This window comes from Propithecus coquereli, unplaced genomic scaffold, assembly GCF_000956105.1.
Source record: "Propithecus coquereli isolate 6110/MARCELLA unplaced genomic scaffold, Pcoq_1.0 Scaffold62, whole genome shotgun sequence".
NCBI classification, from domain to species: domain Eukaryota; kingdom Metazoa; phylum Chordata; class Mammalia; order Primates; family Indriidae; genus Propithecus; species Propithecus coquereli.
Window position 1 is genome coordinate 8,038,528 of NW_012152174.1, and position 11,538 is coordinate 8,050,065.

The window sequence follows — 11,538 nt, forward strand, 5'->3', positions numbered from 1 at the left end:
GGTCTCGCTCTTGCTCAGGCTGGTCTCGAACTCCTGAGCTCAAACCATCCGCCCGCCTCGGCCTCCCAGAGTGCTAGGATTACAGGCGTGAGCCACCACGCCCGGTGGTTCAAAAAGTTACTAACTTTTTGAACAAAAATAATATATGCTCAAATTTAAATTTCAAATCAAAATAAAATTTCAAATATATAGGAAAGGATATAAAAAAATGAAAATCACTCACTTTATGATTATCCAGAGAGAACTATTATTAATATTTTTATGTATTAATATTTCCTTCCAGTCTTTTATTAGATATGTACTTTACATGAATAGTCTTTTGTTTAGACATACATTTTATACACACACCCAAACACACACAGACAGTTAGGATTGTGCTGCAGATGAAGTTTTATATGTTGTTATTTTCTTTTACTATATTGTGAACATTTTTGATGAGGAACATATGATTGATAAAATATACTACAAGATATGTGTAATATCTGTAATATTCTGACTTCAACCTTGAAAGTAAATTGCCACTTTGTGAAGTTCGGATAGGTATATAGAGTGACAGATACAGATTTTTCGGCTCAGCTGGAGCAGTTGTTTCTAGCACCTTGAGAGGAGCTTGTAGCTTATTACTTCAGTCCCAAAATATGGGAAAAGGTGATACTTCTTTTGCCTGTAATCAAAACCACTGCTGATTTATCTACTATAACTACATCAAGCCTGGTTGGATGTATTATAAAAAGTGTGGGCATATAAATATAGAGGCAAAGGGCGATGGAAAGCCACACCCTTGAACCTAGAGCACGAAGATGTCTGCTGTCTGCTGATACATTTATTCTATCGTATGCATGTGGAATTGTTGCAGTAAGTTCTCGCACACTGTATTTGTGGTGTTTGAAGACATGACAACCAGATTTACTTTGCATTAGGCATTTTTTTCTGAACATTTTCTTGAACGGCCTCTGGAAAAAATTATAGAAATGAAAAATTTATCTTTCTGGGTAGCTGTTAGTATTTTGTCATTTGCCTTATCTGACTTAATGGACTACATATCCTCATTTTAATCAAAGATCTTTTTACATCTTTTTTATTTGACTTTCATTTTTTGTGTTAAAATTCACTAGGTCTTTCTAGAGGGACATTTATTTTGAGCCCATGATATGCTAGACAGTATACCATTTATATTGTCTTTTATACAAATGCCATTTATATTGTTTGAGCTTAACAGTAACAACATAAGGTACATAATATCACCTTTATTTTACATATGAGGAAACTTGGATTTAGGAAGGTCAAATGACTTGGCCAGGGTCTCACAGCTAGTCGGTAGAAGACCTGGTGTCAGGTCTTGGTCCCTGACATCAGAGTCATTCTTTTCTACTATGTGCAGAATTTGGCCTGCCCCTCTGCTGCAATGTGCTGCTTTATGTTTCTGCTCCGAGGGGCCAGTGGACTTCTATAGAGCTGTATTATTTTCATCTATGGTCATCTAACATTCTAATACTTTTAGTGATAGAGCTTCCTTTTTTTTAATTAAAAACATTCTATTAGTGATTTCACATTAGATGGTATAATGTTTTCCCCTCTTTTTGGTAGGTTGGAGCAGGATGGATTGGAAAATGTAAGTCTTTCTTGGTTTTTGGTTTGCCATAGATTATTTCCATGTCTTTAAACCTGCATATCCAGTTAGAGCTAGGTCAGGTTCTTGACAAATGCCTAATCACTGAATCTAGCATGCACATATGCAGATTTAAACATTGCTACAGGAATGGGTATTCTAAAACATGGCAATTGTCTTGCAGGCCTGTGGCACTTTTAAGAACCTATCTATTCTCCCTATAGGCAGTCCTTATTCAAGACTTGTCCTGTTTTATTCAGGACTGGCTATTCCTTCAGACAGCATAGTCTCTCTTTGTATTTGTTAATATATTTATCCACCCATGTCTCTGGTATGCCACGTGCTTTTTCTTGCTGTTTTCAGCAAAGAAGTGAGTGGGAAGGAGAGCTGTTTCTAATTTTAAATACATGGGAGAAGCCTATTCTAGATAACGTAAGCAGGCAAGTTCTCCAGTTCTTTCATGTAACTTTTCTTCCTTGGAGCCTGAGACCTCAGGAGGAGAGAGTGAGGAATCACACTGGACAAATTTCTGTGATAGAAATTGCAACTTATTTATGGGAGTTATTCCCCTACATCCCAACAGTAAATTCATTTAGCTTCGACCCTCTCCTATCCCATCTCTCAAACCTTGTGAGCTCCAAAATTTGATAATTGTTATGGCATTTTAAAAAGTTGTGAAAATTCCTGTATCTCAATTTGTTTTCAGTTGGCTACAGGTTTCAAAATTAATCACACAGTTAATTGAAGTATTGAAAAGGTTGCTCTTACTGGAGGGCATTGTTGCAACATACTGTAGAGTTTAATTTTTTGTAGCATTAATGGTTGCTCTCTCTAGTTGTTAAAGTGACTTATATTCCTCAAGCATTTTTGAGTGTCTTATTACATCCATTTAAGGAAGGAACATCAAGTGTTACAATAAAAGCTGTATCTGGCACTCTATCAATAAGAAAGCTCTAGAAGGAGGCATTTCTGTCATTCCCAGAGACGAATCTTCAATTTAACAATCATCATCCCAGGAAAACGGATGTTTAAAGAAAAAGAAAGAAAAAAGAAATCATCCAAGTCTGACCGTTATGTTTAAATAAGATTACTAGTGGTTATTTATTTCTTTGTATTTTTAAAAAGAAAAAAAGGTTAAAAATTCTCCTCATGGACCTTATGCAGCAGTATTGATTTTTGTGAATCTGTGCAGTCTAATGGATTTCTTGTGGAAATGGAGATAGAGCATAGGGAGGGTAAGGGAGAATTATTTGGGGCCACCTGTTATATGAATTTTTTTTACCTGGAGTCTTTGACCTGTCATCACCATTAGTCCTCAGTTTGCTACCCCACGAAGCTCTGTTAGGTTCATTTTGTAAACACGGAGAGTGAAGTATATTACTTGAGCGATCTGTGGTAATGAGGTCAGTCTTTTGGTATGATTATTATATAATTTAACTTTTTGAGATATAGCACAACATTTTGCAAAGTAGTGTCTGGCATTTTTCCCTTCAGCTTCAAATATATTTTTTAAAATAATTGACACCATCCTAATGGGATTTGTTAGGAAAAATGCATTTTAAGGCTCATAGTAAAATTCTTTAAAAGTTAGAATCCTTTTTTCTGAATTTCCTTTTTCTTGAAGTTACAAATTAAGGGGCTCATATGCATCCTACTTTCTGTCTCCTTAAACTTATGTGCTGAGCATTTGAGTTTTGTTTCTATAACCAGTACGCTGGGAGCGGACCCTTGGAGCCATTGTAAGACAGAAGAATCAGCCAATGACTCCTGAGGCAGTGAAGGCTAATTGGAAAAAGATCTGTGACTTCAATAATGCCAGCAAACCTCAGACTATCCAAGGTAAGGAGATTCCCAAGTCAATCAGCCCTAGTTGGGGAACCAGAGACAGCAAACATTTTCTTCTCTTATGGAATTGTCTTCTATCTTAATTGTGCTTAGACACTTGAATCATCTGTAGCATATTTTCTGCTGTAGTAGGTATTAGAACTCTTCACTTTTAAGATACTTTTGTTATTCTCACTGTCAGTTTTTCAGCTTTTTAAAAATCCTGGTTTTTTGGTTTATGTGTGCTTGGGGGATAGATGGCATGAGGTGCCTATTCATTTGTGCTAAATGTACCTACTCCTTTGCTGATGGTTGATTTCAGAGTCTTCCATTATCTTGCCATGTGCTAGATAATCTGACCTGAGTTTTCTCTATTTCCCCAAAAGTTTATTTAAGCCTATTTTACTTAGGCTTAGCTCTTTTCTGTCTAGTGAAGAAATGTGCCTTTGTTTCAGCACTTTGTTTTTGCTACTGTTTCTCTGCCTTTCTACCCCACCCCTTCCTTCTTTTACAACCTCTGCTATTAATAATTTTAATGCTTCCTTAGAAAAACTCAAGCCCCAGATATTCAACAAAACCTCCCCAGATATTCTGGGCTACACTGATCTTTCTGTTAGCTGAACTAAGTGGTAGGACCACTTGAGCATCTAGTCGTAACTGTTTTACACTGCTTTTGTTTCACAAATGTATGGTTCCTTAACTGCAGGGTAAGTTCCTTTGAGGCAGAGACTGTGTGTGTCTTGTATGTACTTCTTTTGTATTTGGTTTTAGGATAGTGCTGAACTCATAGAAGGGATTTAGTAATTGCTTGTTACCTTGAATTATTTAATCACCTGTGACATGCCGTAAGAATAGATAACCAAATAAGTCACATTTTTTAAAAAAATGTAACTCACATATGTGTATAATATGTGCAATTTAAAAGAATTTCCTGAGAAAGATCATGATTCAGGGCCATTTTATAGGAAAACATTTTTTTTTTTTTACTTCTTAGTAATGTATTCAAAGTTTGATAGAAGAGTATATACGAAAAATGACTATTCTGTTTTCTCCTTAATACTTTCCTACCTGCTGGTCACTCACTGAAATTTTCATTATGCTTTTTCTCAATCAGATGATAACATGCTTGTTATGTCATATATGGTAGCATTTTTGTATTCTATATTTTGATATTTGAAATAAATTTATTCAATAACAGTCACCGATCAATGAAAATAAGCGGAAGAAACAAAGCAAGAATATAGTAAAAACTTTAATATCTACCTCAAAAAGTATTTCTGCCTCGGATGTATTAGACTTATTAAAAAAGCTAATTGAATAATTATAAGTGAAAAGATACCTCTAATATTTGAAATATAATTAAAAAAATCATTTTTCAATAAGAGTTGACTTTCCAGAGCACTTGTTCCAGAGTTTTCATTTTAGAGATGATGGAACTAAATTCCAGAAAAACTAAACTAGCCAGCGTTCGAGCCAAGACTTAGATTGTCTATCTCTGAGTACAGTACTTTTAGCCTATACCAAGGTGCCTTTCAATTAAATGGCCTTCCCTCTAGACAGCAATCTGAACGGGGTGATAGGGAGAGGATTGGCATCACCAGGAATGGTAGATATTCCTGGTCATCTCAGACTCTGTGGTTTGGTTATATTTTTTTCCCGAATTCACAGAGTTGTTAAAAAGGTCCCAGAGCCTTCAGAATATCTTATACATATGTGGATGCCCTATGTGCCTCCTTTATTAACCTTTTAGACCCCAGAACAGTACCTTTCCATCCCTGTCTGGGGTCACTGGTCATAATGATGGTTTTCTCTGGAAGAATTTCTGGTACTGTGTTCAGAGCTATTAACTTGTACAGACCTGGGTGGATAATCTTGGCATTCTGCCATCTTGGGGGACAGGTGATGGTGAAGAGAGAAGGAAAATCAGTTGTCTCTCCACCAGACAGAAATTGTGTGTCTTTAGAAAAGTATCCCACTTTACAGAGTTGTAAGATAGCTCAAAGACATTGAAAAGCTTAGAGCCTGCTTAGAATTAGATAACCAGGGAAGGGTACGTTAGACAATGCCTTGTTTTTCACTGAAGACACCCATTTATCTTTGGTCTATTTCAGAGTCTTTAATGATTTTTTCCTACAGTAGCCTGACATAATATTAATACATTCAGTTCATGAGTGACAATGGAGGTTCTGTAGTAGGTTTGCTGAATGTTATAGAAATACTTATCTAGCATATTGTAGCTTTTTTTAGTCACATCTTTAACAAAGTTTATTTTTTATTTTAGAGTCAACTGGAGGTATGCTTGAAGTTCTAAGTAAAATAGATTCAGAAGAAGGAGTTTCAGCAAATCATACCAGTCATACAGCATCTGCAGCAACATCAGGATTTGTAAGTGGCAAAAAAGCCTAAAGCTTTTGCGTTCTCTGGAAACTTTTTTCTCCCTCCCTCTTTTCTTCCTTCCTTCCTAACCCGCTTCTCTCTAGTTTGCTTTCCGATGCATTCACTCTCTTTCAGTCTCTAATAATGGAGAAAAGCAGCGGCAGAGTTAATTTAAAATAGAGGATTTATTGAGAAATCATTTATGATTAACTTTACAAGGCTGATTCTGACATACAGGGAATTCATGACAGATCAACCACATGAGGAGGTGGCTTGGGATCAATTCTTGAATTCTAAAGCTGTCTAGACTACTTTATTCTTCTTTTTAACTTCTCTTTCTCTTCTAAGATTTCTCTGGACTGTACCATGCTTTTCTTTCCCCTAATGGAAGACTGGCTTGAAAGATCGGGGAAATTGGGTGTCAGTTTATGAGGTTTTTCCTAGTGTCGAAGTGGGCTAGGAGAATGGGAAGATAAGCCACTCAGCTTCTTCCCTTGGCTTTTCTGGATAATTGGAAACAGAGGTGCTGAAAACTTATCATGAACGTTTTAGAGGGATACTCTTTACTTGCATGTGACTTTTAGTAATCTCCCTTTGAGGGTGTGATGAATCAAGTTAGTTGCCTGACTGGTGCTTTAGCCACCTTTTTTTCCCCCATTGCTCTTTGGAAATTAGCTCAGGGAGGTACTGGATGGAAGAGGGAACAGTTACCTCAACTCTTGATGAAAAGGACTTAGAGGCTAAACTAATACTAGTCTTGATGTTTGTGCCTGCCCAGCCTATCTACCTTCCATATGTACAGTTCTCATTCTGCCCATTAATAGCTTTTTATCTCTTCAAGCCTAGCTCTAAATTGATTTTAAGTGGATTGCAGTTGTGTGGAAATGTGTGTGTGTGGAGGGGGGTAGGGACTGTGACTCGATATGACTCCTGGAGAGTTTCCCCCTTCACCTACCACACACAAAGCTTTATGCTTCTTTATTGAAAATGCCTATAATCAGCAAAACTTTGTTAAAATATTGACATAAACAATTCCAAAAAGTTTTTTCACATACAAAAAATTATTTTCTAAGCGTTATCGTTAAACATAAATGACCATAAAACTTATTTATAAAATATGTGCTAAATATTGATAGAATTTAAATGAACCTAAGCTCAAATATTAATGTAACTTTTGCTTTCTCTCCTTCAGTACAGTTAGACAAAGTGTCATTTTTTAAAAACCATCATTTGTAATCCTACTGTAGTCATTATTTTTGTAACTTTTTAGAAAAGGATATTATATTAGTGGCTCTTCTGGGTCATTTCTTTCAAGGGGAAGCATTGATAGATTGTATTTTGAAAATATTTCAATATGGCTGCAAGTGAAAAGCTTCCCATTATGTCAGAAGTTCTAATAGAATTCTGGTTATAGCTCCTGTGAAATTTCCCAATTTACTGTCTCCTGTATGTATCCTTTTGTTTTTAATTGTGCTGGATAAATAGTAAGAAATAAATTATTTGCCACATTAGATTCTAGTGTTTTGTGACCCAGGGCAGGCATATAGATAAAGAAAATTCGGAATCAAATTTTAAGCCTAAGAATATGCTCAGTATATAAATGTGATTTTACTTTACAATAGGGGTTTACAGACTTTTTTTGGTGAAGGGCCATATAGTAAATATTTTAGGCGTTGTGGGCCACATCCTGTTTCTGTTGCATATTATTCCTGTTTTTCTTATTTTTAACTACCCTATAAAAACATTTTTCACTCTTAGCCCTTGTTCGCCAATTCCTGCTTTAGGATAGAAGTGATTGAAAAATTTGACATTGTTCTTTTATAACCTAATATGTGCTTCACTCATTAGCTAGACATCATCACTGAATAGAAAAATACAATGTCCAATTAGACAAAAGACATTTCTAGGAAGGGACTTCAGGTTAAATCTCATTTTAATTAAAACTATTATGAGGCAGGAAAATTTATATGCCTTAAGCCATGTTTTGCTCATCTGTTTACAGTGAATTTTATCCATGTGATCTTATAGAGCAATTTACTGTCCCTAATTACCACAAATTCCTTATTTTCTGGATTTTGGGGTAGCTAATAGTTGCAAGATTAGAGACAGGAAAGTTGAAAATGAGGCATATTCTCTGTTAGTAAGAAGCAAGCAATAAAAAAATACTTATCTGTAAATGAAGTCCTTTTCTACACGTTATCTAATTGGTTTGTATTTTAAAAAATCGAAGATAATGAAGTAATTATGCCTCATCAAATTCACTGACATTGTATTCATATCTTTTCAAAAGCAAAACTAAGTATGTAAGCAGTTAATTGTTTTGAAAAGTTAAAATTTCAAGAATTTAACAAAAATATCAATGAAAAAATCATTTTTTACAACTATCCTATAGGCTGGAGCTATTGGCCATAAACTCCCTCCATTTTCTTCTGCTTATACGGAACTGGAAACTATTATGTATGCCCTTGGAGTGGGAGCATCAGTCAAGAATCCAAAAGATTTGAAATTTATTTATGAAGGAAGCTCTGATTTCTCCTGTTTGCCTACCTTTGGAGTTATAGTGGGTCAGAAGTCTATAATGGGTGGAGGATTAGCAGATATTCCTGGGCTTTCAGTCAACCTTGCAAAGGTATGCATAAGAAATCTTTATTTTGCTTTTCTTCTGTTTTTTTAAATATTATTCATAAATGTCATATCCTCTATGTGTATGTGTCTATAGAGCATGTGTATGTATATGTATTTTTATATATAATTATGAAATAGTTTATAATGATTGGTTCAGGAGTAAAAATTTAGCATATCTTTTGATATTTTCTTTCTAAGAGTAAAAGAGGGCAGAGTTTGTTTAAAATGCCAGCAAATGCCAGATGTGGTGGCTCACACCTGTAATCCTAGCACTTTGGGAGGCTGAGGTGGGAGGATCGCTTGAGGCCAGGAGTTGGAGAACAGCCTGGGCAACATAGTGAGACTTTGTCTCTACAAAAAATAAGAAAAATTTGCTGGGTGTTGTGGCTTGTGCCTGTAGTCCCAGTTACTTGGAAGGCTGAGGCAGGAGGATAAGTTGAGCCCAGGAGTTTAAGGAGCTATGATTGTGCCACTGCACTCCAGCCTGGGCGACAGGGTGAGAACTTGTCTCTAAATAAATAAATAAATAAACAAATAAACAAATAAATAAACAAACAAATAAATAAATAAAAAAATAAAACGAGCCAGCAAAAAGAAGAAAATAACAATTACGTATAGTCTCATAACCCTGGCACAATGTTATTAATCCTCTCTCTGCCATTTACTTGCTGCTTGACCAAGGGTAAATAACTTCTCTAGGCTTCATTTTCCTTATCTATAAAATGGATATGGTAATGATATTATGATATCATGATATTAGTGAAGGAGCAAGCCAGGTAATTATCTGTGGGAAGAATATTTGGGGCAGAGAGAACAAGTATAAAAGGCCCTGGGGTAGGTGCATACTTGGCTTGTTTTGGGAATAGCAAGGGGGGCCAGTATAGCTGTAGACTGAGCAAGGGGGCAATGGTAGGAGAAGAGGGCCTTGTAGTCACTGTACGGATTTTGGCTTATACTCTGATTAACCTGGGAAGCCAGTTGTAGCTTTTTCAGCTGAGGAGTGACGTGATCTGGCTGTGTTCACTCAAGGCTCAAGCTTGCCGCCATGTGGAAGATAGATTGTATGGGAGCCAAGCATGAAAGCGGAGAAACCAGTTAAGAGTCTAGTATAGTAATCTAAGTAAAAGTGCTGGATATGAGGGTAAGAAAAGAGGAGTCAAAGATGAAGGTGTTCTAGACAACTGGGATTATACATCTATCTATCTAAATACACATATGTATATAATATACAATGTATTTAATATGCATAGTAGTTACACATGCACTTATTTTAAGGTGGGAATGATCAGGAGTTAGTTTTGGATGAATTTGAGATACTTATTACACATTTCAGTGCAGATGTAAAATGAATAGTTAAATGTATGAGTCTGGGGGAGAGATCTAACTGGGGTCCGTCCGTAGCATTTAGGTGATGTTAAAGACTTGAGACTAGACGAAGTCACCTAATGAGTGAGTACAAATAGAGAGGAGGCCTCAGTTTAGGAGCCCTGCAGCGTTTAGAGCGTGAAGAGATGCAGAGGAACCAGCAACAGAGACTGAGAAGGAATGGCTGGTGAGCTATGAGGAATATCAGGAGAATATGGTATTTGAGAAGCTAAATGAGTTAAGAGTTTTAAGAAGGAAGGAGTGAGCTCTGTGAGAAATCTTTTGAGGTAGGGTATATTTTATTTCTTGAAGTAAGCTTTAGTTTATGAGCCTAGCAATAATTTTTAAATTGTGGAGCTATGAGCTGATTTCTGTGTCTTTGACTGATTGGAGAACCCATTTCCTGGTGGATCAATTAGCCCATTGCTGATCTGCGTTGATGGCAACCTATTTTATTAGAGTACTTGATGAAGTTGGGGAAAAAGTGAGAACTATGTGCTGGACAATTTGCTTTTTCAGTCACTCTCCCATGGTATTATACCAGTCTCTGTTTGGATAATGTAAGTGCAAAAAATTAAAACGTAGGTTTCAAAATTTCCTCTACGAGTTAGAAATAATAAATAGTGTTAATATAATATTCTGTGGTGGGGAATGATAGCCGTCTTGGAATTTGAATCACAGTCTTCTTAACCTTGAGTTTGCAGGCTCTATGACACAGTGAGGCAGACCTTCATTTATCTTTTGATCAACCCCTTCCCCCTCTTTTTTTCTTTCTGGGTTCTGAGGAAGACTGGGAAGCTGTCCCACTTCAGTGTAGTGTGGTCATTTGAGTGTGTGGGTCAGGTTTTGGTTTTCCTATCCTATTGTTTTTCTGCGCACGTTAGTGTATTCTTGCTTTGATACATTGAGGCTCAGTGGCTGTTAAGTTACACAGTGTCCTTAGTATCTATTCTTTGTAGAAAATTTGCAAGATATTATGCAAAAAGAATGTTGAGATTGATCTTGCTTTTATTTTTAACGTGATTGTAAGGCATTTCTTTGTGTTTTAGGTGTATCATTTGTATTTGGTGTGTGTGACCAGAAATTACTAGCACTGGCCCATTTGTTCATTTTTATTCAACAAATATTTATTGGATGCCCAGTATGTTCCAGGCATTGTGATAAGCACTAGGAATACAGCCTGGTGTAGTGTCTCTATTGGCAAATGATCCCATAATTATCAGTTAACAATGATTTATGAATGCCAAGAAAGAACACAAATATATTATCTCTGTTCCAAAAGAGCTGACTGTCTTTAGATTGGGAGACTGATTATTTTTAAATCACATGACTAAGAAGTAGAAGCCAAACTGAGATAGATCATTTGAGGAGAGATAATGTGAGTATGTGGACAGTAAAATGTCACTTGTGATTAGCCATATCCACAGCAGAACCTGTGGAGCAAGAAAGTTTTCTAATAAAATTTTGCTTACTGCAACATAGGTCCTTCACGGGGAGCAATACTTGGAGTTATATAAACCACTTCCCAGAGCAGGTGAGTTCTTGGTATAGTAATGTCATAATACTGTAATTTTATTTTCTGATTAACCTTCTAAAATAGTGTTAGTGTGTTAAATTGGCATAGAGTGACCTAATAAAACATATTACAAGTTATTACATGCATGTAAACCATTAGAGTAGATTGATGTTAACTAGTACCTGTTTTGGTTACCTTGAAATTTGTCTTTTTTTTTTTTTTT

The 11,538-nt window shown here is 36.0% G+C and overlaps 1 protein-coding gene across 1 annotated transcript in view; it reads left to right on the forward strand.

Moving 5' to 3' along the window:
• The window catches only part of HSD17B4 (hydroxysteroid (17-beta) dehydrogenase 4), a 104,253-nt gene that overhangs the window by 47,090 nt on the left and 45,625 nt on the right, over window positions 1–11,538 (forward strand). The window contains 5 exon segments of the mRNA XM_012659542.1: window positions 1,588–1,612; window positions 3,320–3,448; window positions 5,715–5,818; window positions 8,202–8,438; window positions 11,282–11,333. Coding sequence (XP_012514996.1) covers window positions 1,588–1,612; window positions 3,320–3,448; window positions 5,715–5,818; window positions 8,202–8,438; window positions 11,282–11,333 — 547 coding nt within the window.